This window comes from Phalacrocorax aristotelis, chromosome 3 (assembly GCF_949628215.1).
Source record: "Phalacrocorax aristotelis chromosome 3, bGulAri2.1, whole genome shotgun sequence".
NCBI classification, from domain to species: domain Eukaryota; kingdom Metazoa; phylum Chordata; class Aves; order Suliformes; family Phalacrocoracidae; genus Phalacrocorax; species Phalacrocorax aristotelis.
The window spans coordinates 39,456,896-39,483,248 of record NC_134278.1 but is presented as its reverse complement, the minus strand read 5'-3'; the positions used below and the strand labels follow the sequence as shown (position 1 = coordinate 39,483,248).

General features: G+C 42.5%; 1 protein-coding gene across 1 annotated transcript; it reads left to right on the top strand.

Annotated features, from left to right (window-relative positions):
* Positions 1-24,785, top strand: TBX18 (T-box transcription factor 18). The gene is made up of 8 exons (XM_075087218.1): positions 1-707; positions 1,568-1,751; positions 3,277-3,378; positions 6,315-6,486; positions 11,207-11,374; positions 12,545-12,609; positions 16,326-16,420; positions 18,995-24,785. The coding sequence occupies exons 1-8, from the start codon at positions 422-424 to the stop codon at positions 19,717-19,719; spliced, it is 1,797 nt and encodes a 598-aa protein (XP_074943319.1). The 5' UTR covers positions 1-421; the 3' UTR covers positions 19,720-24,785.
* Positions 24,786-26,353: the final 1,568 nt, after the last annotated feature.

Genomic DNA, 26,353 nt, shown 5'->3' with positions numbered 1-26,353 from the left:
CTAATGAGCCAGTTCTTCCCACCGGTCTCCTGCCTGGAAGTGCTGACAGATCAAGGCAACAAATTTCAATTACAAGCCCTAATTTGTGTCCGCAGAGCGTTTGTTACCCATGTCAGTCCTGCCTGGCCCATCAGACGGGGCAGAACGTGGAGGAGGAGGAGGAGGGGGAGAGAAGGAGCGCATCTGCAGAAAGGAATAGATTTTTTTTCCTCCTTTTTTTAAAAAAAACCACCTCCCCCCCCCAAAAAAAAAAAAAAAACTTGGCTGATAACTCGGATTTAAAAAGAAAGGCGAGGAAAAGCCCCAGCCCCTTGCCGGCGCGGTCGGGAGGACGGGAGGGCGGCCGCGCAGCGGGCCGGGCGCGGGTGCCGGTGCCGGCGGCCGCGGCGCGCCTGGATGCGCGGGCTGTAGGGGGGCGGGCATGGCCGACAAGCGGCGGTCCTCGCCCGGCACCACCATGAGCCTCAAGGCTCACGCCTTCTCCGTGGAGGCGCTCATCGGGGCCGAGAAGCAGCAGCAGCAGCAGCAGCAGCAGCAGCAGCCGCCGCCGCCGCGGCAGCCCAAGCGGCGGAAGCTGGGCGGCGAGGACGAGGCGGCGGAGGACGAAGGGGGCAGCGGCTGCTGCGCCAAGAGCTCCCCCGCCGCCGCCGCCGGTGGCAGGACCTGCGGCGACATGGAGCTGGGCTGCGCCCCCCGCGCCCCCGCCGGTGAGTGCCGCCTCTCGTCGGGACTGCCGGGCGGGGGGCTCGCTCCGCCGCCTGGGCGCCGGCTCCCCCTGCCCCCGCCGCCGCCGGCGCTCTCTTTTCCCCTCGCTCCTTCTGTCCTTCCACACTGCATGGGCAGCCCACTCCCTTCCCCCCCCCCCCCTCCCGCCGGCGCTGCCGCTTAAAACCGGCGGGGCTCCGCGGGGCTCCCGGGGCGGCGCGGAGCGCGGCGGCTGCCGGCGGGGCTGTCGGTGCGACAGCGCGGCGGGGCAGCAGCCGGGGACTTGTTTCCGAGGGGGGTGGGAAGCGCTTATACCGTACATATGGGAACTGTTGGAAGTGTATGTGCATCTGCGTGCCCGTCTGCGTGCAGCACACTGAGAGATGTGTCTCTCTAATTTACTGTACACGGGCGCGGGTGCCTCTTCGCGCCGCGGAGGCAGGAGGCCGCGGCCGCCGGCGGTCACGCTAAAGGCGCCCAAAAGAAACGCGCCGCCGGCCTCGCACCAGGGACCCGCCGATGTCGCCCGCTTCGTCCCGCGGCCGGGGGCGCCGCACGCCCTGCTCGGCTCGGCCCGGCTCGGCGCGTCTGGGGGTGTCTGGGGGCGGCTCGCCCCTGGGCTCCGCGTCGGGGAGCCAAGCCCGCCGCCCCGGCGCCCCTCCCGCCTCCCGGACGTCTGAGCGCGGCCGACCCGGCCTTCGGGTCGCGTCCCGGCGCGCAGGGCCGCGGCCCAGGCCCGGGGCCCGGCGCAGCCCGTCGCCCCCGCCGGCAGTGGCGGGGCCTTGCTCGGGGTGAGGGAGGCCCCCCGGTCGGGAGGTCCCCGCTCCCCCGGCCCCTCAGGCTTCCTCCGCTCTCTCCGCAGGCGGCTGCGAGGAGGGCTTCCTGGCGGCCTCCCCGCCCGCCTCCCCCGGCGGCTCCCCGAAGGGTTCGAGGCCCGGCTCGCCGCTGCCCACGCCGCAGGCGCCGCGGGTGGACCTGCAGGGCGCCGAGCTGTGGAAGCGCTTCCACGAGATCGGCACCGAGATGATCATCACCAAGGCGGGAAGGTAACGGGCACCCGTGGGGCCGCTCCGGGGCTCGGCGGGACGGGGGGCGGCGGCGGGGGACACCGCCCGGGGCGGGCGGGCAAAACCGGGGGGAAACACCCCGATTTACGAGGCAAGTAGATGGCGATAATTTTCGATGGGCAGGGGAGCAAGCGGCGTTTCGGGTTTCCTCTTCGTTAGGGAGCGCCGGGTCCTTCTGAGGGGGGAAACTTTTCCCCTTTCCACTGGATACACATGGTGAAAACCTGGGTAGTATAAAAGTATCTGAACTTATTAGAAATTACAAAAACATATTTTATTGAATCCATATGCTACCTTCTGCGTTTCCAGAGAGGTTTTATTAATGATTGAAACGCAGTCTTAAACGGCACAAAGCAACATTTGTCTTAAGAGAGTCCGGTCGGGGAATTTCTGTTTTATCTTACAGGTGCACTGAAATAACACCGAAAACTAGTTAACCGCAGTCAGGTTTACCCTCCTGCTTATTCAGAAATAGCGGAGATAGGATTTTTTTTTCCTTTCCAGTAACGACTTTTAATTGATTTATATATATATTTAAGAACAGCAGCAAATACTGAATAAACTGGAATGATGGCTTTCAGGCTAAAATACAGAAAAGCACCTTTCATTAACTTGCAGGCAGCTCGTCACTATGGTTTTTTGTTGTTTTTGTTTGATTTTTTTTCTTCAGGAATGAACTCTCTTGATAAATACATGCCAAACGTGAGCTAAGAAACGGATTTTTAAGTTAAAACCACCGCATCAGTTAATTACTCCGTTTTCTCCCCAGAAGGATCTAAAAAGTGAACTTTTTGGGGGGGGTTGGTTTTTTTTGAAGAAATTACTTCGTAGATTCGTTTCTGCTTTCAATAAAGAAGTTTTACTATACCTTTCAAAGACAGAGTAGCTCTTGCACTTCACCTTTAGTAAGTTGCAGACAGGAAGTCCCGTCTCAATAAAGACCATATTGTTGGGTTACAGCATGGCACGTTGGCTTTTATAACTGCATCCTTGCAGTGTTATAATTGTATCGCCGTGGATTTAGCTTTCTGACTTGCTGCTGCAGAAATGATACACCATTTGCTGCTGTCAGTTGTTGGAATTTCAGTGGCAATTTGCATTTCTGTAAGTATTGCTCTTCCTGGGTGGAGGAGATGTTTGCACATCTCCAGAAATATATTTCTAGCTAATACCTTACCCGGCTTTAAACGCGTGTACTGCTAAAGTAAAGTCTCAAACCCAAATGATTTACTGTCTAACAATAAAGTTAAAATGATGTGGTAATAGCTGTACTCCCAAAGCGTATCCCAAAACATACGAAGCATTGTTCGAGTAAATGCACTTTCGAAATCTGTTTTGACATATCGAATGGGCCATTTCATGGCTGTGTAACTATAATCGGCCAAAAGGACTCTGTAGGCTAAAAGGAAGAACGAGAAAAATCCCGCGAACCGGTTACTTTTCCCAAACAACCATTCCCGAGTCTGTTTCATATTAAAAATGACCTCTCTCTTTCCATGTTCAGGCGGATGTTTCCCGCAATGAGAGTGAAGATCTCAGGTTTAGACCCACATCAGCAGTATTATATTGCTATGGATATTGTGCCAGTGGATAACAAAAGATACAGGTATGGTGACTTTAAGGCTAAAAAACACAAGATGCAAGCTATAGGGAGCTCGGCTATTGGAAGAAAACATTAACGCTGTATAAATTAGCAGCAGGTCATGTTTAACTCCCCTTCAGATTCCTATTTTTATCCCAGTGCATTTAAAAACAGAATAAATTGTGTCAAGTATGCAAAACCCAACGTATGTATGTACTGTGGGCAGATGCTCAGGTTTGGGCTTTCAGAGAGTGCAGTTCTAGTGTGATCAGGAAATATAGTATTTTATTCTCCTCATCATGTCAGTGGGAATTATTTCCTATTAACAAATAAATATGAAAATACACATTTTCCTACTGCTAAATGGCATTAGCATTAATTAATAACATTAACAGCATTGACATCTGATCTAATGGCAAGTGAGCTTTCTTGGTCACGCTTCAAACTGATTATATAATTTAAAAGCTGTTTATCACTCAGACTTTGGTTACTTAGATTCACAAAGGGTAATGTTTCTAATTACTGTTTTTTTTAAAGAATTGATGGCATTATTGTCTGAAGAATAATGTGAGGAACAAAAGTAGTTGTTCTTTGAGCACTTAGGAGTAGGAATTACGTGCTGAAACTCTCACTAGGGCGAGGGCAGTCATGTTTTGAGGGAGCTGGTTGGGCTCTGCTGAAACCACTGCTTGTCTGGAAGCATTTGCAGGATTGGGCCCACAGCAGTTATTATCGTGAGCTGTGGACGTTTTCTAGGTCTTGCTTTACAGAAGCGATCCCATGCTCCGGAGTAGCCAGGAGGAGCCTGGCCAAGTTGTTCAGTGGAGGCAGGATCAGGTCCTCACCAATTGCTGGTTTGATTGTTTCAACCCTATACTTAGTATAATGCAGGGAAAACCGCTGCAGATTTAATTGTAGAACTAGTAATATTCAGACTAAGACTAAAAGGTTGGTTCTGCAGGAATGCTGCCTCGTTTCCTAAGTAAACACTGCCCTGTGTTTTCTGCGTGTCCTTACCTCATTGACTGCAATTTTTTCCTTTTTTTCGTGCGGTATATAATACGTTTCCTAGGATAATTTTAGATTTTATGTTTTTCCACAAGGTGCAGGTACCAGTCCTGAGGTTGTCCAGCACACACAGTTAGGGGAGGCTTTTCTGACTGTACCATAGAGAAAAATGCTTTTTTTTTCTTTGGACCAGTGCAGTGCAGCTCAAATGAAAGCCCTTTTTTCACTTTGTGTTGCACGCATGCATTTACTTAGCGATCTAATCATACCATTCCTAGAAGGTCTGAGCAATTACTTAATTCATAGAAAAAGTGAGGTAATTATTCCAAACTGAGTAAAAATGTTAATATTAAAAATTAAAACCAGGTATATTGAATATGAGTTGTTGCAAACTCCTTCCATTGAAAATAAATACAGTCATACTGAACTGCGCTGTCTGCTGAGTGAGATACATGGTGCCCAGATAACTGGAGTAACTTAACAGAAGTTGTATGAAGGGCAGTATTTTCTTATTTGGCAAACTTAATTTTCTCTAATCATGTGTTAGTACCACACCTTTAACCTTCCCACTAAATATGGACGTTTTACAGGTTTTACTTGATTGCACTTTTCATTCTTCGCTGTGCAATCTCTGATTATTTCTTTTTTAATGCCTGATTATTTCTTTTTTAATCCCTGATTGTTATTTTAATTTTGGCTGTTCATGTGGCTTTACAAACTGTCTTGCAGATCTTTAGATTTGAAAGATACCACAGCAATCACACATGGAGCCTAGTCTTTAGCTGTCATAGCAGATAGCAAAACTAAATGGAAATGAAGAAAATTACATCTCGGTCTAGATTTCCAGCGAAAATGGACCTTGTTGTACATATTCAGAAGGCAAAGCTGTTGCTTAAAATATTTTATGTGTGTTTATGACTTTATTGACTTTTGTAGGGAAAGCATGTATTTCGTATAAACCAACAAATATAAAATAAATGAAAAATGTTACAACAGTTGCCTGTGTGATCTGGGATTGAGACATTTTCTCCAAGAGAGAATTTCACCGCCATTCTAGATCTTAGTTTTACAGCTTGATACGAATTGTATGGAGCAGTGCATGTATTGGATCATGCTGTTTTCATTTCCCATTATGTTGTTTGTCTTTTTCTAATAAGGAACTGAATTGGACAAAGAAATGACTTGATAGTGTCTTTCTTGTTTTTATTAAAAAATATAGCTGAACTACTGGAATTTTACTGTACTTGAAAAATATACCTTGAAGTTTTTAATTAGTGCTTTTTCACTGGCCCTGTGAAATGTCTGCCTTCAAAATAAGTTTTTGACCAAAGCAGGCACTATTTTTATTAGAAAATTACTTTGTCAGCATTAGCCTATCAAATGAAGTATATGGGCTGTCTTTTTTCATTTTTAAGCTTTTCTGCAGTACTACTCAAGAGAATTAATACAGTCTTGCAGAAATAGCAAGAGCATAGTTTGACATAGTTTCATTATTTTTCCCAATCATAATGTTCTTTCCCTTCAATAGCTTTATTTATAGACTCTTATATTAGACTCATCATGTTAAATCTTCCAAATATGGAATTACTGCTTGATTTGATAAATGAAGGTCTAGGCTCTTCCCTGTTCGCTGATGCCTATTCAGAGCAGAGCCGTAGCAATCAATGAACTGACACCAGCTTAAAAGCTCAGTGTGGAGCCTAGTGTTAAGACTGTTACTGATTTTAAGACAACTAAGGTCAGATCAGCGCCTGGTTTTTAACCTTACTTTTGCAGATACCAGAACCATGTTTTGAAACTAAAAAAACCCCCAACTTTTATTTACTGTCCTTTCATGTTTTGTTAATTGGTGGGTTCTTGCTGTATATATGGGCCCTGATTTATTAATACTGAATGGGTCTGAAAAATTATTTCAGGTTTTGTGGTTATATGTATTTGTTTTCTTTTCATAGGTATGTTTATCATAGCTCCAAGTGGATGGTGGCAGGTAATGCAGACTCCCCAGTACCGCCTCGTGTTTATATTCACCCTGATTCACCCGCCTCTGGGGAGACATGGATGAGACAAGTGATCAGCTTCGACAAACTGAAGCTTACCAATAACGAGCTGGACGATCAAGGGCATGTGAGTACTTGCTCTTCTGCGGTATTATATGTAGGCTCATTGCTCAGCCCTGAAAGACTGACGTACAGCTTCAGGGTGCCAGAAATAGGCTTGACTTTTCAAAGCTGTTTTGGAACAGCTCTAAAATCCAGATCTAAAATCTGCTTGCTTTCTGCTCTGATAATTAACTGCTTATTAGAGCCTGCTGTTTTACTCCCCCCTCAAAAACAGAACTCCTTCTGCAAAGTAAGACTTTACAAGGCTAAATTGCCTAATACGAAGGGGCAGAATTGCTCTCATGTTTTCCCACCGAGTGTGTTACTCGCAACTTCTGCTCCGATCAAAAAGGACACTTAAATTCACAAGTGGCTAGAAGAAACATTAATAGTGTGCAATAACTTCATGTGAATAAAAGTACACTTAACTATTTTCTTAACCTAAACATTTGTGTGAAATCCCATGAGGTGTTAATAATTGCAGTCAAAAGCGAACAACATGGGAGCTGGGTTCGCTCCGATAATGATTTATTACATACCTTATGAAGCAAGACCCTTTCACAGCTGAGGCTCATTACTTCTGGAATAACTGGCGAAGACGTATGCTGTATGAGTGTTCTGTTTGCAAGTTCTAAATTGTTTAGTTATGACATTATCTAATGTGACAAAATGTGTTATGTTAATATTTCCTTTTCTCTTCAAAACTGTTGAAACATGACAGATGTAAGCCAGTATCTTTCCAGCAATCCCTAAAATAGTTTTACTTGACACCTTAGGAAATAATTAAAAAATGAGAATTGTTTTTAGTCAGGGTGAAGTCTTTAATTTTGCAAAATTCTGTAATAAATGGTAAATGTTGGCTTTCTTTCAGAAGGAGCATCAAGTTCCAAGTGGTAGAGTTTTAAGATGTCAGAGGCAAGTTTTGAGGCAGGATGTAGATTCCATTGTCCTTAATGTAGCCTGCTGTACTAAGCAGGATACTTTCCACTTTGCAGAAGGGAGTGAAAGATAACATACCTGGCACCATGTGCAAAGATACGACGCGCGTCTTTCAGTATAGTAGTAACTCTGTGACATTAAGCCAGGTATTTTGTCAATACATAGTCCACATTTAAGTATACGTTTTTTCTCCCGGTTTGCAAAGGGCGTTAACTTGACACTCTGGTCAAATCGTGCAGGAGCTACAACTGTTATGTTACTGAGGTGGAAATACAGGAGTCTGGCTGGACTGAGCTGGCAATTGTGATAACAAGGATAAAAAGCCTTCCTTTCGTATAGTACTGTTCATAATTTCATCATTTGCTTCCTTAAAAGGAACGTGGGGGTATTTACATCCCTGAGGTAGCAGTGCTTTTCTTAAGGATTTTGAAAGAGGCGTTTTACATCGCTTCTTTCCAGAATTACAGTTATGGGGTCTCATTTGGCAGTGTTTGGGTGAGTAAAGGTTAGCACAGGTAGTTCCCTTAGTTTCCCCATCATTCGTGTATTTGCAACTCTTCTCAAGCGGGAGTTGCTTTCTCCGAGTCCTGCGTCTGTTCCAAGTGCTTTAAAAAGTGAAGTGGATGCGAACGGGTAAAATGTCGCTTTTCCAACGGAGAGCAGGCCGGCTGGTTTTTGTATTTGGCCGTTTCAGTGGGACAATATGCTGGTACTGTGGTCCACCCGTGCAGTCGCAGGCGCAAACTGCCCTGTGATAAAATCTCGGCAATGTAGAGAACTGTATTGCTGTATTTTTCCATCCCAGGTCTTAGCTTTGTTTTTATTCTGAACTGAAACCTGTGTAGTGTACACAGCACGCCATTATTCATAATGTGGGGAGATATAAATTTTCTGGTCTTTAGTTAAGCGTTTCGATTTGGAAACTGGTGAAGCAAAGCCCTAGTACAGTGATTTGAGACACATTGAACTGATTGAGAGCTACGGCAGCGCCCCTCCTCCCCAAAATGGAAATTTAAGTATTAAAATAAAAGGACAAAAGAAGGATGACTGTAAAATAATTTCATATTTCTCAAATCTGGGAAATTGCAAACATGTCATTCATAATTACCAGAAAAGGCAAAAGCAGAAAGCAGAAAAGTGTCTCTTCCAATGGGTACATTTTTTCTTTTAAAGCTATGGTAGTGTGGAATGCTGCATTGAAAAAGCTATGTAGCCTCTGAATGCCTCCAGCAATCATGGAAAATGCATAATCATATTTTGTGATGAATATAAAAAACAATTGTTTCGCATAAGCAGGAAGGAACCGTTTTTCTCAAAAGCGTACCAGGGGAGTGATGGGGGATTAGAAGAACTAGAGGTCAAAGCTATGCGGTCCCTCGAATATTTGTTTTTATATCGTGTTCTGACTCTCCCACCCCTGTATGGGAGGTGCGGTATATTTTAGATTATTGGCAAGTTCTTTATTTTTCCCCTCCTGCTTAGGCAGAATGGCTCAGAGAAACCTCATCAGGGGTCTCTGTGCTCTGCCATCATTCCCCCAGTAGTAAAAGCAGTGCGGGGCTTTAGCTGTGGTTCTTCGGGTGTGCTTTCCGTGCTGTCTAGTGCCAGGGCTTTAGTCCTTGCTGAAGCTGTTCCTTTATTCTTCCTGTGCTCCTCAGAGGTGTCAGCTTTTGCAGAGTTTTTGTGTAAAATCCCAGGGCTAGGCTTTGATCTTGCAGGCGTTGAGGTGGGGAGCTTGCATGAGGTCAACCCAGAGTCTTTTTACCTATTCCAGAGTATTAACTCTCAGAATCAGTGAGAGAAGTAACCCACGTCCATGGGAATGGGGACAGTATTTGCAAGCAGACGCTAAGGTAGCATTCTTGTGCAGTATTTATACTGTGGTACTAGTTCATGGCAGCCAATTCCCCTTGCAAAATGTTGGCCTAGGATTAGCTTCTTGTGAAAGCAGATCAGCCATCTCTAAGACGACTTGCTTTGCTGCTCGAATGCTTTCCGGGCTCCTTGCTGCCTGCTGCTGTTTTCATCAGTATTTTGAGTGGGAGTTTGTGACGATGTAATTTTATAGCGCTGTTCTGCGGAGAGATATTGAAGTACATCTGCACGTAGGACACTCTCTGATACATGGGCTCCACTTGAAGGCTGAGTAGATCAAGCGAAATTTGTAAGGATGTGTTTTCCTTGTGTGTTTTTGATCTCTAAAGGGAGTCCCAGGGTGAATTCCCTACTTTGGAAAGATTGTGTGCTTACAGAGACATTAAGGCCTGATGGCATCATTAAGACACATACTGTGGCATTTGTGTCTTTCATCTGAGTTGGGATGATAAGGAAAAGTAAACCTGCATTTTGCAGTTGACACTGAGAAGTACGTGGTCCGGGCGCTCTTTGTTAATGCCTCTCATCCCTCTCTCATCTGCGGAGCAAGTGCTGCAGTGTATAAGCAGTCTCTCCGTCCGGCTGGTTAGAGCTGGTCGATTTTTGTATTTTGATGCAGTTTTTATTTGGAATTTCAGTACAGGGGAAAAGTAAATACTTTTGATGCTGTTTTCCATGCTTTTAAACTGAGTATTTTTTTATTCAGGGGAACATCTTTTAGTGAAAATGAGACATCCATAGGGCACACTCCCTGAGAAAATTAATTGGAGCCTGTGATGTAATTGTCAAAACCTTACTCACAGGCTAATAAAATTCATGATTATCCAGAAACTTGGCTTATCCAAAATGGGGTCATGTCATCTGGCCAGGACCAAGTGTATTAAACTAGCCAAACTCTAGTTTATCCAAATGAATGTAATGTCCTCTATGTCATGTGGATGAATGAACTTCCACGGTGTCTGGCATAGGGCTCTGTTGAGTGCCTGAGCACATGCACATTCTGAGGCTACTCAAGGAGCAGGAAATTAAAAAGTTTCCCCAGAATGTTGATTAGTGGTTCCACAGGCCAGTAGCCATAGGACTATTTATTTATCGAGTTACTGATTTCTTAGGCCTTCCAACAATAATAGCTGAGCTTCCAATGATTTTTTTTCTTGAAATATTCTATTTTAGTAGTGGTTAGCTGAAGTAGAGTAAAATAGAGGAAAAATTCTGTATTTTAAATATCTTCTAAAATTTGGGAGCAATACCAAGAGGTATTTTTGTGTTTAATTTTATGCACTGTTAGTTCATATACTTCTTGTTTATAATTTATTCTTAATTGAGTTTTTGTATGCTGGGAGGGGTTTGTGTATTGATATTGATTGTATTATAAATCTAGGTTTATTAACACTTTAGAATTTTGGATTTTGGAGTTATTTTACTCTTAAGTTTCTGCTTCTTCAGAGCGTGAGTCTCAGCTTGTGTTCAAAACAAGATATGTTTCCAACCTTTGGTATACCAGGAAAAAAATTGCTCCAAGCATATCCCAAAGGTTCCAAAAACAAAAGGCAAATGCTGCTGCTGTTAATCCTGTTAGATCAAATCCAGGCCTCGGGGAAAAAAAGTGACAAAACTTTCCTAATTCCAGTGGGACCAGGACTTCACTCCTGACTTTTTTTTTTTTTTAAAAAAGCCAGTCTCAATTGAGCCAGTCTCTGAATTTGGAGCTCCTGAGTCGTAATTTTTAAATGCTTAGGGTTGGCAATAACATAAATGCACAGGGATTAGGCTACTGTAATAAGAACCTTCAGAGGTTAAAGAAAACATTTGATTTCCAGTAAGTGGCATGGTAAACACATACCATAATCTGTTCCAAAAAGCTATTAGTCCTGAAACAGCAGGGTGTCCTTTATAATAAACGTTATCTTTTTCCTTTCGTGCCTGCGTAGATTATCCTTCACTCTATGCATAAGTATCAGCCTCGTGTCCACGTCATCCGAAAAGACTGTGGAGATGATCTGTCCCCCGTCAAGCCTATCCCTTCAGGAGAAGGGGTGAAAGCCTTCTCCTTTCCAGAGACGGTTTTCACTACTGTCACGGCGTACCAAAATCAGCAGGTAACTTGGGCTTTCTGCTTAGCACTTTACAGGCTTTCCAGAGTAGACCGGGGAAGTAAGAGGTAGGAGAAAAGTGCCTACTTTTATTATACCACTTGTTAAAAACCATTGTCTAAACCTTTTTTGTATTACAAGTAGCTTTCATTAGTAGTATTGCAGCAGTGCCTAGAGGCTATAGCTGAGACTTCAGGCCATGTGGGCTAGATGCTGCATGTAAAAAGTCATTCTTATTATGGAGATCACACAGTCTAATTAGTATAGTTAATGGTGTCTTAATTTTAAATACAGCATTGAAGCACAAGACAAAGAGTTTTTTAAAGGAATTTTTGTACCTTTAAGTGTAAATACATGTCTGGATTGAAATTTTAAAGCACTTTTGTTCCTGACACCAGTGATTTCAAAACTCCCAAAACAGAGAAGCTGAGGTCTGAATCAAGTTGCAGTCATTTTCATTAACTGCATTCAGCATATGTTAATAACTGCAGTTTATCTGGGTCCACACAGATTCAAAGTCAAAAGTAAACTGCAGGTTCTGTGACTCCAGTGTTTGGCTCTTATTACCGCTTGTTTAAGTATTAACATACATAGTGACACCACAGTTAGTGTTGTGACTTTTTATTAATTGCGTATAAGTTATTGCAGATATATTTTGGGAAATTATATATGCATTGCCATCTTTACAAAGAGGAGAGCAGGATAGCCATGTAAATACTGAAATACTATTTTTTTTGGTGCCTATCCCATTTATTTAAATAAATAGCAATTATTTTGGGGAGAGTTCGGTGGGTTTTTTTGTGGAGGATAATAGCCTTGAGATAATATCTCTTTTCACGTTTCCTTCTTGACCTGTACAGAAATAAAATTTAATTTAAATTTTATTGCAGTTAGGCAGCATACTCTCTTAGGTGAAGAATGACATTTGCCAGATTTTTCTCAAGAATTCCAACCTGCCATTTGGTAGCATTAAATACATATTAGCTTCTCTGGGGATTTGCAAAAACAGTGATCAGAAGGCTGGCCCTTATTTTGCTGTGTTTCAGGACAACCATCTTAAATCATGCAAATTGAAGATGTTTCTACTCCACTGTCGGCTTAGTTCTGTCAGGAGAGTCATTTTGTGTGTTACTTAGCTGAATTTGCAGGTAATAATTTCTCTAATCATATTCACAGATAACTCGCCTGAAGATTGATAGGAATCCATTCGCCAAAGGGTTTAGAGATTCGGGACGTAACAGGTAGGTGCTGGGGAAGGAGGTGGCCTTGTTGTTGCTGACAGAATCAGTTTGTGAAGGCTGGTCGAGGGGAGTGCCTGTATCTACAGACAAATTAATCTGAGGACTCAGAGTCTTTGAGGGAACACTAGGGTTTCGCAGTAACGTTTCTGTGGTGGACTCCCATTCCTACTCCTCTGGCCATCTAGGTCAAGAACGGGTTGGCACTTGGCTTGAGTTGTGTACGCAAGTGTCCTATCGGTGGAAGCGGTGGCATACTGTGAAGGCTGCAGATGGAATTAATGCATGCTCAGGACTGTGATTTTAGGCTGCTCCTGAAATCTCCTTTTTCTTCTGGCTGGAGACACAAATTGCAGATACCAGTGTCAAACTATAAGCCCAGGTTCTCTTGCACCGAGGTGACATTCAGTATGGCTGGCTGGCTCGTCATTTTCTCTTAAAAGGGAGAGAAATGAAGTCACCTCGTGCAGTAACCTTATGTTTAGTACGCTCGCCTAGGAGGTGGGAGACCTGGGTTCAAGTGTCTCTTTGGCCTAAGGACTTTTAAATCTACTTCCTAGGTGAATGCCTTTCTTACTAGGCTATAGATGACCTTGAAATGAGCCTGCTTTCTACCTCCACTGTTGCGGTTAGACTGATTAATTGCTTGTTCCCTCTTCAGCCATGACTCTTTCAAAATAGCAATGGGGAATCTGAGTGGTGCAAAGTGGAGACTTGGGTCTAGTCCTTGCTGCCAGTACTGATGGGGTATTTTATCCAAAGACTAATGCAAAATACTTAAGCCTGTTATGAATTGTATGTTAAATCATTTCAGCTAAAAAAAGCAGCATTTAATTGTGGTGCGTATTATAGATCGGTTCCAGTGACCACATTGCATTTGGTGTCTACAGCTGCTATATTTATGACCTAGCCTTGCAGAGAAGGGGGCAGACTCTGTGCTGGTAGGAATGCTCAGAGAGTGTCTTTTGGTAGCTGCTTTATTGAGCTTCTCTTTTAGGAGAGGCTACAGCATTAAAGCCTGTTTTGTGCTTCCACCTGAGTTACATAAATGCTGAGACTGGACAGCAAATAAGAACAGTTTTTAGAAGACAAACAGTTATAGAAAGGGTGGGGTAGTTGTAAAGATTTCCAGGAACCCACTGTAAGTATCTCTTCAGTTTGCACGCTCCATTAGTTGCTCCCTAGGATTTTTGTCTTCTAGCAAGAAACAGTTGGCCATGCTCTGTGCTGGGGCCTGGAAGGGATGCCTCACACACCAGCATAAATAGAGTTTTGTCTTCCTTTGCAGCCTTCTAGTTTGAAATTAAGTGAACAGTAACTTCCAGATAAATGCAGTGACTGAAGAAGCAAAACACGCTGTGGGTACTTGGGGGAGAAGACAATTGCTGTACGTGCCCTATTTGACAGTTCTCCTTAGACAGTGTCTCTGCTATGCATGGTTTTGCAGAGCTGTAAAATAAATGCTAGGGAGCTTCTTAAGAAGTGTGAAACCCTGACTTCTCTGAAAATTCTGAGTTTAGGTGGAGTTAGAATTTCTTCCATAATGTTCTATGGAACAAGAGAAGATGCCCTTGAGAACAGAGGAAAGAATCGTTTGAAAACCAGTTTTGAACTGGATTTGACGTGGCGGGAGAGCCCTGGTATTACCTGACGACGATGTAGGTGCAGTAAGAGTACTGCATCTGCAATCATGCAAATCCAGTTGTAGGACTGGGGATATCCGGAGAGGGTTTTTTTGTTTGGCTGTTAGGAATAACTTTCTTTCAGGCATTAGACAAAAGGTAGAATATTTTAATTGAAAGACAGTTATAGTTTATGGGAGTGGATTAGGAGACCAGTCCTGTAGGAAGAGCCAGTCTCTGTATAAATGTTTTGAATCTGGTTTTAGATGAGGTCTGAATGCTTCTACTGTATGAAACACACTTGTTACAGTAGTGACTCTGCAAACTCTTGTCCATTGCAAATTGGCATTGGTTTACTGAAGTCAGTATTGCTGTTTTCTTTGATAGGCTCTGCGGTACTGAGTAAGTGTGTTTGGGAATGCAGCTCAGATATTTAATTGTCAAGGAAAATTTCCTTTTTTAATTTAAATTACTGGTCTACTCTGATTATTATTTTACTCTGTTGCTGAACATTGAAATTAAATGTCAGGATTTGGTTATCTTCGTTGGTCTAGCTGGTGTACTTACCACCTAAGCATTTTAATCTCCAACAGTAGTGTAAAAAAAATACTGTTATATCTTTTTATCCAATTTTTCAATGTTGCTTTAATTATTGCAGCTAATTTACTCTGCACTGCTGTATACAATAATTCTATTTAATTAAAAATACTCCCTTTCAGGTCATTCCCGTTCAGTCCCACAGGCTATTTTACAGAAATCAGTAGCTTCACCTTTTAAAAGCATTCCCTGTGCATTTGCAAAGTGCAACAGAATTTATGTGCTGAGAATAGTTTCATTCTTCAGTTAGGCCTTAAGTTTGACCCTATAAAAAATTTTACTCAGGAAAGGACCAGAATTTCGCCCTTTAAATACTTCAGGAAAAACATAACTGTTTTGTTAAATAAACTTGGCCATTTGATAGCGTAAATTAGCGTGGTGATAAAATGTGGAAATTGTTCAAAGGCATCTTGTATAAATTATCGCCTTGGCTACACTCCTCCAGGAGGTGGCTTTTATCTCTGTTTTAACTAGAAATGAAAATTCACCATTGCTGCAAAGAACGAAGGCTATCTTTTTAGTCCAGGTTCAGCTAATAAGTATATAATTTATAACTGTTTCCTGAAGTACATTTGTGATCCGGCTGGAAATGCAGTGGGGAAGCAGCCATATCAGAAGAACATGTTGGTAGCTTCAAACTGGGCTATTTGCATAATTCGAGTTTACAGAGTGCTGCTGCTCAAAGACGAGCACTTGTATGTGGTGTGTGCCTGATGCTGACACTTAACAGGCCTTTGGGGCCCAGCAGCCAAAAATAACAGCAAAATGATACCTCTGAGGTTCATTATTCATAAAATTCTGTCAGAAAACAAAGGAGCCTTTACCTTCAGGAAACAGAGGTTCTTATAAATATTGTCTGCCACAATTGTCTACCCGGTTATTTCTGTTTTGTCATGACACTGTTGAAAGAAAATGATTGCCTTTAGAAACTGAAAATCTTCTTTTTGCTCAGCACATAATAACCAAGACATAACATTGCTTTATACCTTTTAGTAGTGAAAGAGGTGTACACCCAGGTCTTACTCATGTTGTAAGTGGGATTTTGCAACTCATTGGTAATGACTGATTTAGTAGAAGTTGTCACTGGATCACGTTTGTTCTAGGCAAAAATAGGATATCATCCCTCTGGCAGTTAGAGCATTACTTTTAAGGAAATGTCATGCTAGGAAAACATTTAACATTGTTTTAGCCAAGTTGTGTCCCCTGCCTCACTTCCCCCACCCCAAAAAAAAAACCCAACCAAAACCCAAAAAGCCAAAACTGACATAGAGGGACAAACTGTGGAAATGGGAAACTCTTTGCATGCTGCCAGCCCAGTGACTGACGATCACAGTGATCTCAGGGATTAGAATGTAAGGCTGTTTTCTAAAAAGCAGAATGAAACTCAGAATAATCTTGAAATGTTACTATTTTTCATATGTTTCTGAGGTAAACTGTGCAGAGAAATGTGACAAAACACAGCTTTCCTTCATGACGCTGTGATGTTTTTGTTCTAAATAGAATGGGACTGGAAGCTCTGGTAGAGTCTTACGCCTTCTGGAGACCTTCACTGAGGACACTTACATTTGAAGATATACCTGGGATACCCAAACAGGGTAATGGTCATCTTTGTGTTCTTTCAAAACAAAAATGCATGAAGATAAAGCTTCGCCCATCGTTCTTTGTAAAAATCTAGATGAATGTATCACTTGCAGCGAAAAAGCAACCAGCCAACCCCAGCGCAGGCCATCACTTCTCATCAGAGCTATTCTAAGTTAGAAAACTAATGCTAACTTAACCACTGTGGCAGTAAGGATGTTAGGTCATGAAGATAAATCAGATCATGTGTGGAAGTTGACAGTTATTTAAGGATGGAATAGTCTCTTCATCAATGTTATGCTCTGGCTAGATACACAAGGCAGAGTTCATTTATAGAGGACTTCTGTTGTACAGAGTCCAATATAGGAGTTAGTTGTGTGTTTAAGAGAAAAAAAAGGAATGGGAGAAGAAATGTCCTCGAAGTCATGAATCACTAGTGGCAAGCTCAATTGGGTTTCCTCTTTGGAAAGCCTCCTTGATTCTTAAAGACCTAGAAATTGTTCAGTAAAAGTCCCAAAAAACTTTATCTGCATCCTAGAGCTTGAAAAAATTGGAATTCCTCTCCATTTTGTTTTTTCCTGCTCCCCAGTCCATAACCCCTTGGCTCCCACTTTCTCCATCATAGAAGTAGAGCTGTGGCAGAGGGAGGGGTATTTAAATGGCCTGTTTGGACAGAGAGGGGTGTCTTTGTACTCTTTTTTTTGAGTTCCTGTATTTCCAAGGTACCCCAATGCATATAGAAAACTTCTCAGATGTTTCCCAGCTAAATCAGACATACTGCTCTTGAATCTTTGCATTTCCTGTTACCAAATTTACAAACATCCTTCCTGCCTTCTTGATAATGTATTCCAAAGCCATTAAGAGTCTTCAGAGCAAAAATCCAGAAAATATGGAAATACACAGAAATCACTTTTGTCAGTTTCTCCTTAGCCCACTCCTTTGAGAAATCTTGAGCATCCATGCCCTATGTGTGCAATTAAAAAGGAGTTTTTGTGCTAAGTCACTGATACATTGGATGAGGGTCGGCAGAGTTTGGGGCAGAGGATGGGAGTGAGGTGACCATCTTGTAAAAAAGGCCTGTGATAAGGCGCCAGCATCAGACTTGAAATACCTTGTCAAACTGTGTAAGACTGAAAGGCAACCCACTATGAAGTTAAAACATCTAGGAGACGGGCCAGCTGTATTGCCCTGTTTGTATATAGCAGCACTGTTTGAGAGCAGGGGAACTGCTGCCATGAAATTCCCACTTCCTCTTCTGCTGTTGCAGGTTAAGGAGCTTGTTGAAGTTACTGGTGATGTTCACAGGATGGGAGCTGGGATCCTTGGAAAATCTTTAGTCGACTGTACCTTGTCCAGTAGGGTGGTTTAGAGACTTGCTGAAAAGAGCCCATTATAAATTTGTCCTGGGTGTTAATGCTGGAAATGCCCACCTTTGAAAAGCGGAGGCATTGACATAGACTGGAAGGAAAAGAAATATGCCTTACACTAGGATTTCTTAAATGTGGCAGTCTCCTGGTGCTTTGTACCTGTTGTGGCCTGTCAGCTGAGCAACAAGAAGCAGGCATAGTTCACTGATAATGTATTTTTCTTCTTACTAGCTCACCTGTCGTGAAAATCTGTTAACTTATTGACAGCATGTACCTCTGCAGCATCAAGCTGTTTGATAGTTAATGTGATTCACAAGCAGCAGAGTCTTCTGTGTTAAGTGCCTTCTACCTAGGAGACTGTGAAAGGCCCAAATCAATTTTTCTACGCTCATTTTTCAGGGAGATATAATCTCTAAGAAAAGGAAGTGTTTCTTACAGCTGGGAAACTTTCAGTCCTGAGAAAAAGCTTCACCTGTAGCAAGTGGTGCATTCTCAGGAGCATTCAGCACTGGCATTTGTCATGTAAAAAGTTCTGATATCAGTAAATGAATAGCTTGTGAACAGTTAGCTGCAAACCTAAACCTCCACCTACCTGTTCAAGATATGAAGCAGCCGTGCACAGTACTCAGCCTACGCTCTTCCTGAAGTTGTTCTGAAGTTTTGTTCTCAAGTTTTTTTGTTTGAAGTTGGACGTTTTTTGTTCTGAAGCTTTGTTCTCAAGTTGTGAGCTTTCCTGAAGCTGTTGAACTGTGAGAGCCTCTATCATTTGAGCTAAGGAGCCAGTTCCTTAGCTGGTGCTCTGGCAGTGAGTTAGGCACAGGGTGCTTGAAATGCACTCTGAGGTGTTGCAACAGCACAGGCAATACAAAATTCATAATTTTGAAGAAGGCCTCCTGTGATGTGGTACTTGCCTGGCTACGTCTTAGCTGCCATGCAGTTTGCTTCCCGTATCAAATAAAGAGTAGTTAACCTTTCGGGCAGGAGCTCTAAGTATTGAGTGATGGTTGCAAAAGCATAACTTACGTTCTTGTTCTTGGACAGGTTGTTTCTTTAAAAATATGCATATGCCACACATGCACACACACCCCTGCACATGTATGTACGTGTCATTGTTTGAATGAATTTGCTACGTGTTTCATGTCAAGGGTTATTATAAAAAACAAAGGTCAACTAGGAAGTGAACCTTTCCCAACATGCTTCTTACACTGTAATATTCTCTTGCAGGAAATGCAGGTTCCTCTACTTTACTCCAGGGGTCTGGCAGTGGAGTGCCATCTACCCACCCTCACCTTTTACCGGGTTCCCCTTGCTCATCTCCAGCCTTCCACCTCAGTCCCAACACTAGCCAGCTCTGTAGCCTTGCTCCGGCTGACTACACAGCTTGTGCCCGCTCAGGCTTGACCCTGAACAGATACAGCACTTCTTTGGCTGAAACCTACAACAGGCTCACAAACCAAACCAGTGAGACGTTTGCGCCCCCGAGGACTCCCTCCTATGTCGGTGTGTCGAGTAGCACAACTGTGAATATGTCTATGAGTGGCAATGATGGGGACGCATTCAGCTGCCCACAGACTGGCTTATCTATGCAGATTTCAGGGATGTCTCCACAGCTCCAGTACATCATGCCATCCCCATCCAGCAATGCCTTTACCACTAATCAAACCCACCAAGGCTCCTACAACACGTTTAGACTGCACAGTCCCTGTGCGCTCTATGGATATAACTTTTCCACATCCCCTAAACTGGCTGCCAGTCCTGAGAAAATCGTTTCTTCCCAAGGAAGTTTCTTGGGGTCCTCGCCAAGTGGAACCATGACGGATCGGCAGATGTTGCCCCCCGTGGAAGGAGTGCACTTACTTAGCAGTGGGGGGCAGCAGAATTTCTTTGACTCTAGGACCCTAGGAAGCTTAACACTCTCGTCTTCTCAAGTGTCTGCACATATGGTTTGATGAAGCCTTTAAGTAAAAGTACAGTATGTTTGGTGTCTACAATGTATTTCTTTTGGAATATGAAAGGACATTCGATGTAGCTTGTAAAGTGTGTGTACATATAATATGAGAGGAAGTTTCACTGAGTTTTTGACTTGCTTGTGGCCAGATTATTCTTCTATTTTGAGTTACACAGAGTTTGTTGTGGCGCAGACTGCTTTAGTTTTCTGGTATAATACACTTAGTTGTATAACACGTTGGGACATATGCAACAAATTAAGTAAGACTTCCTCCCCTTTCCCCTTCCTCTGTTCTAACCTCTTTAAAGAATGAAATGACACTTGGAGTATTAAACAACACAAACAAGCCCACTTACATTTCCTATAGTACTAGTGAGTTTCTTTAAAACATTCGTACAATGATAAGCTGATGCACCAAAGGCATTTTACAAGTTTCTTCTCTGTTATAAGGGATTTGAAGGGTATTTGGACTTTTAAGTGTTAAGCGTCAAGCATCCAGCCTAAAATAGAAGTTTAGCTAATGGATTATTTACAAAGTAAATGGAAAGATTAGTTTGCCTTCTCATGATATGCTGTTTTTAGCTTATCAACAGCACAGCATTCTGTATCTTTTTTCAGCATTAGTCTAGATTTATGTTTAAGTGTTTGAAGACAAATAATGCATATTCAAATTGTGGCGATAGGAGTAATTTAAACCAACAGCGGAAGAAGCGGCAGTCCTTGGTACAGAATGAACTTTGGGGTGCTTCATTTTTGTCAAAGGAAGGGCTTGATGCATTTTTTCCTCCATAAATATTGCCTATAGACATTTACTGGACAGTAGGATATTCTAATGTATCTTTGTTTTTGTATTTTTACTTTTTTTAAGGAAAATGCAGGTTTGATTTAGGAAAAAAGAAGTGATCAGGATGAGAAATTCCATTATTGGTTTTACCCTTTTTTGTGTGTATTGTGTTTTGGGTTTGGTGGTTGATTTTTTTTTTAATAAGGGCAAAAAGTCCTCCATCATCGGTATCTCATAAGTGCATTGCCCGTAGCCTGCAGTTTGCCCGCAAGCATTGCTAGAAGCAGAACTTCATCCTAGCTGCCTCCCTGTAACATAGCCAAGCTGGCACCAGGATCACAGTAGGCAAAATTTCTTTAATGGTTTACTCCATGCTGCTCCAGCATGGCACTTACAGCCTATGTCCCTCCCTCCAGGGAGCCACCTGTCTTCCTCTTATTTCTTTCTGTGATGAGGTTACTGCTGCTCTGTTTCTCAGTCAGTTTTTGCCCTGGAATTAAAGAAGTTCCCTTCTTCCCCAGCTCTGGTTTTAACTGTTGCTTGTAAGAACGCAGATCACAACCTGCTCCTGACCAGGCTTCTCCAGAGCGACAAGGACACGGGGAGACACTTGTCGTGGTGAAATTTCTGCCATCATCTGCACCTGCACAGCTCCGGTGCACATCAGCCCTGCTGCAAAAGCTGCCTCTCAGCTCCCCGCCTGTCAGAGCAGAACCGTGGAGGTTGTAGAACAGATTTTAATGCTTGGGAAAATGAGTTGTCTTCAACGGTAGACTAAGCCTCCTTTATATTGTGCAGGTATTATAAAGTGGGTACAAATGTAGGTGAAAATGCTTCCCTGGTCAGCATTGAAGGAGAATAAGGCCTTCCAGATTGTATATTTTTCTCTGTCAGACTTCTTGGTGAAGGTGGATTGTTGTGTTTCTCGAGTTCCTACGACTTTTCTGGCAAACAGCGGGCTTAAGTGCTCCCAAAGACTCATTGCAGCTTGTATTTCTTCAGTGACTTGGAGATAATGCATGCAGAAACAGGCCTCTCACTATCTCTTCTTATTACTTGCAAATAGAAGAGACACCACAGCAGTCTTTACGCCTGTGCCTGGAGAAGGCTTTATTTCTATTAGTTACATATTTGTTTATGTTAAAGAACACACATAATAAGTTCTCATTCAAAGCTGGAAAGACAAGAGGATGAGCCTGCAGTTGAGGAGATGTGGGTTTGCTTCTTTTCTGTCACAAACTTCCCAAGTGACCTTGGGCAATTCAGCCTTTCTATATCTAATATTTTCTTCTGTAAAATGAGATAATAGCACTTTTCTGCCTCACAGTAAATGGTGACAGTATATCAAAGATGAAGATCATCTTTACATCTACCGTACTGTGGACAGTACATTACAGGTGGATGGCTAGGTAATGTTCATATATGAGAGTAATAAAGAGCATTTGTGTACTTCGGGGCTGTCGCTAGTTTTGGCATCGCAGTGTCCTTTGAGGCAGACCTCCTAGCAAAGACCTGCAATGCTAAAAACACCATTCAAAAACCTCACACTAAGAATTTGTGAAATGGCTCTAAGATGTGTAGAAGATGGGCAAATCTTCAGTTATGTAAATTGCAGTAGCTCTATTGGTTTAAATTAACAAGAAACTTGTGTACAGTAGTTCCTGCTCTAGCCAAACTCGGAAGTATTGCAGTTGGACAAATCTTTAAATGGGAAGAATGATACAATTAATCTGTACTTGAAAAAGGTTAAAGATAATTATCCATGTCATCTTAAGGGCTGTGACTATGTAGAAATGTGGAAAGGCTAAATCATGCACGGCCCTACAATGGGAAAAAACAGGTTGTGCATGGACGTTCATGGAGGTGCTCCTGGCAAGAGTATGTACTTTATCGTCTGGGAATTTTATAGAACTGGTCTCTTATTTTTCCTCAAATTCTTCTTATCATATAACCACACAATATTGTTTGAAACATTTGTTCCTTAAAAGTTGAATCATATTGTAAATAATTACTGGGGTGTGTGATTGTGAAAAGACTAGCTTTTTATCAATATAGTAAATGCTATATATGCGTTCTATCTATAATTATATATCTGTATTTTACAAAAATGCCACAGAAAATATATTAAAGTGTGTATTCAAACACTTTTTACTACATTTGGAAAATTGAGGGGCTTGGGCCTGTTTTTTTCTCTACAACTTCAGCAAGACCAAAGGAAGTGACTCTGAGGTAAACTCTGAAACTCAAAGACTTAATACAAGAAGCTGCCACGATCCAAGTAATCCACTGTTGTTAACATGGTTCAGTTTAACAGTCTGCTGTTGAACCTCTCTGTTATTTCTATGCAAAGGTCATGACAGATGTTGGATACAAGGAGGTGATGAGGCTGCTAGTAGAGCTGTGAGGTTTTTATGTTGAAGAAGGGACTGAGCAGCTTGCTGGCCTCATTAGCCAGTGACAGAGCCGTGCTGGTTCCTCATAGCCCAGCTCATCCCAGCTGCCAAAACAAGTTCGGCTGCCCCGTATCAGCCGGATCTGGGAAGTTAGCACTTCCATGTGACCGGGTGCTTGAGTGGGAGCTTGGTACCCTGCATATTTTTTTTCTGTGCTCTTACTAAATGCAAAAATCCATTGATTCCTGAAGCACAATTTACAACCTATAATCAGCTGGGTATACTGTTACTCAGCAATGAGCAACATTTCTCCCACCCCCCCAAAATACTGTTATGTGTAGCGGCCTTATTTCCTATTGTACTGCAATAAATGATTCCATGTGATGTGGGGCACAGGGCCTGAAAATCTGATTACTTCAGAGACTAGGGTTTCATAGTCACTTAACACCAGCATTGTTGCAAATGACCAGAATTAGTGCAAGAGAAGTAGGCATGAAATGCTTGATCATAAATATCAGGCCTCGAGAGAGAATGAAAGCTTCTGTTTTTAATAAGAGAAAAGCCTTTTTTGGAATAGCACAATCAGACTTTGAGAGGGCTAGTTTCTGCTTCAACAGAGGACAACAGGATAAACTTCAAAATCAGACAGTGTCAGCATTAATGCTAGCAAGTCTATACAGTGAGCAGTTCAACAGAAGGAACATATAATCAGAAGTAGCTCACAGGTTCTGTGGGTATATTTTTCTGTAAAGATAATACATCTGATTAGTACTGTGTAAAAGTGTTTAAAAAGTCTGAAGAGTTGCTGCTTTCAGAGGTTTATGTACCTACTTCACATACGAAATTACTGTTGTGTTGCACTCTTTGAATGTGCTGTCAAATTCCCATGACTTTAATGTTTAAATTTACTCTGAAGTCCAAGTTTTGATATCAATAACTGCAGTTTATCATAATGAGGTAATGGTTAGTCTTCGTGGGCTTCCTTTTCACATCTGCTCACAAAATGTTGTGGCCTTTCTAAACGTTGGAGGTAACGCCCAGGTTTCAAGGCAAGTGCTCGGGCTCCAGTTCTGCAGCAGGGAATGGCAGGAGAAGTGGAGATAGCACAAATGGACCCTGCAATCCCACCGTGCGTTTTTGAAACGTCACAGGTACTGTGGCGGCATCCAAATGTAGAGCTCTAGCCAAATACATCTCAGTGCACCTCTCAAAGGAGTCCGTAGCCTAAAATGAGAACTGACATCAAAGGCTGGTAAAGAAGGATAGAACAGGATACAAAAAATACTTATGCTACCCGAAAGCTGGGCTATTGCAGTGAATGTTAAGTGTAGCCCTAGCACAGACTTAACTTATGTCAGCGTTGCAGCCACTTGGACTATGCTGTGCCCTTATGTTCATTTGCACACCACTGGGTTTTATTTGGATGCTATAATATAGAGCCAAGAGTAAATTTAGAGCATATTGGAGGAAACCTGGACTCCACTGTGGCCAGTGGTAATGTTGCCATTGACTTGAGCTTTATGGATACCACATTTTCAGACCCTAAGCCATCCCTCTTTCTGTTGCTGTGTGCTGTACCCACGCAGCAGCTGTAGTTATACTGTTTTCAGGGACATTCTTCTGGCCCTTTGTGTGTTTTTCGGGGGGATAACCAGCTTTCTGCATTTCACACGCTCATGTTTTTTTTTTATATTTTTGCTTCTGCAGTTTTTGATCCAGGGTCTGTCTCATACAGAAAGATAAGACAAGCCTAGAACTCGGTGTTCCCTCCCCCAAAAGCCTTGCCAATGGATGGTGTATTCCCTTCCACTGCAGATAATTGACTATATATTTCCCACAATGTTTTTATTGTATTTTACAGAGAAAAGTAATAAAAATAGAGGCTGTATCACAATCAAAGCAGTGTTTCCATTCCTCAGGCAATATTTTTCACCAACCCAAAGGAAAACACCTCCCCACCCTTTCCTGGTTAGTGTGCTTGGTATATGGTTCTCAGTAAGAAGAAAACCAGATGCCTTATTTAAATGTAAGATGGCAGAAACCAGAAAACCAGAAAAATGGGTCCCAATTCAGGGAAATGTTCCCGGATAGTCTTTGTATTCTTTGAAGTGCAATATGGACACTAACGTTTCCAGAGACATCCTCAAAGACCCTTTGATATATCACCAAGTTTGTGTATGATAAATGCCTCACTGACACTGCGCTACAGATTACCTGCCCCACACTCAGGCAGGGTGTTGTCGGTGCCACACAGAGACATGCGAGCAAATGCCATTTATGTGGTTCTAGTAATCCTACACAGAAGTGTAGCTTCACAAGTGTTAAACAGACCCCCAAGCTATGTTAAGAGACCAGTTCTCAGGGAGAACTAGTTACGTGCCAAGCCCACACAATCCAGTCATCCTCATGGTGGTAATTAAATAGCAACTTACAATGAATATAAAAGCAATTAATCTAAGCAGGCATTCATTTCACTTTGCTATAACTGAAAAGGATGTATTAATTTCCTCAGTGTTTTGGGAGGGGAAGGGGACTGAATGTCTGGCGGCTGTAATATGGGATGTTTCAGCCCCATAGGCATTTTGTTTTGTGGAAAGAGGGGAGCCTTAAAAAACAAAATTTAAGTCAAGAGAAGGCAGATGAAGGCTGGCCTACAAGCAAGGAACCTTTAGACATCAAAATATCCCATTGCAAATGTCTAAAAATGGACTGTCTGGTGTCACATCCTTGCATTCAGCAGAGGACAGCTGTTACATTAAGGAGTGAAGTGATCCATGATACCATTAACTTATGAAGACTTGGGTAGAATGAAGGCCCTTGTTTGGTAAGTTAAAGGCTGAACTACTTAAAATACTCTAAGGCTGAATGTCTGCCATTTTAAGTCTTTAACATTCTGTTCTTCTTTATTATTATTTTTTAAAGATACTACTAGCAAAGATGAGATGATGCTTAAAAATTTCCAGCCAGATGTGTCTCCAAACTTTCCCAGAGATAAAGGATATTCAAATGCAGTTTGGATTCAACCCGTTATATAGATAAGTTTGTTTTATAGCTGGCCACAGCTGTGAAGTTTGGATTCAGATCTGTAACTCCCCTAAACTTTGAAGACTGTAGTCAAATCTGTGGTTTTTGGATTTGAATCTCCAGTTACTTGTTGCATCAGACTTGTCATTCACATCTGTTACACCGACAGCTCAGTGAAAAACTCTGATACCAGTTTTAGACTCTGCAAAGCTGAACCTCCGACAGGCCACTTCTCAAGCACACAGTTACATATGGGCAGCGACAGCAGCATATTGCAGGTCTGTAGGTTAACAGCTCTCTACATGCCATCTAACGGCCATCAGTGACCCACCACAGAGCACTGGCTGGTGGGTCACAGGTTGTTGGCTCCTGCCCTGCAAAGTGTGCTTTACATACTTCCTTCATATTATGTTTCTGTGTAAGTGAATTCTGTA

Excerpts from the sequence above, each read along its gene's own strand:
- TBX18 (XM_075087218.1), top strand. The coding sequence starts at position 422 with ATGGCCGACAAGCGGCGGTCCTCGCCCGGCACCACCATGAGCCTCAAG. Across the intron at positions 12,610-16,325 it reads AGAGATTCGGGACGTAACAG|AATGGGACTGGAAGCTCTGG; the intron begins GTAGGTGCTGGG and ends TGTTCTAAATAG. Across the intron at positions 16,421-18,994 it reads ACCTGGGATACCCAAACAGG|GAAATGCAGGTTCCTCTACT; the intron begins GTAATGGTCATC and ends ATTCTCTTGCAG.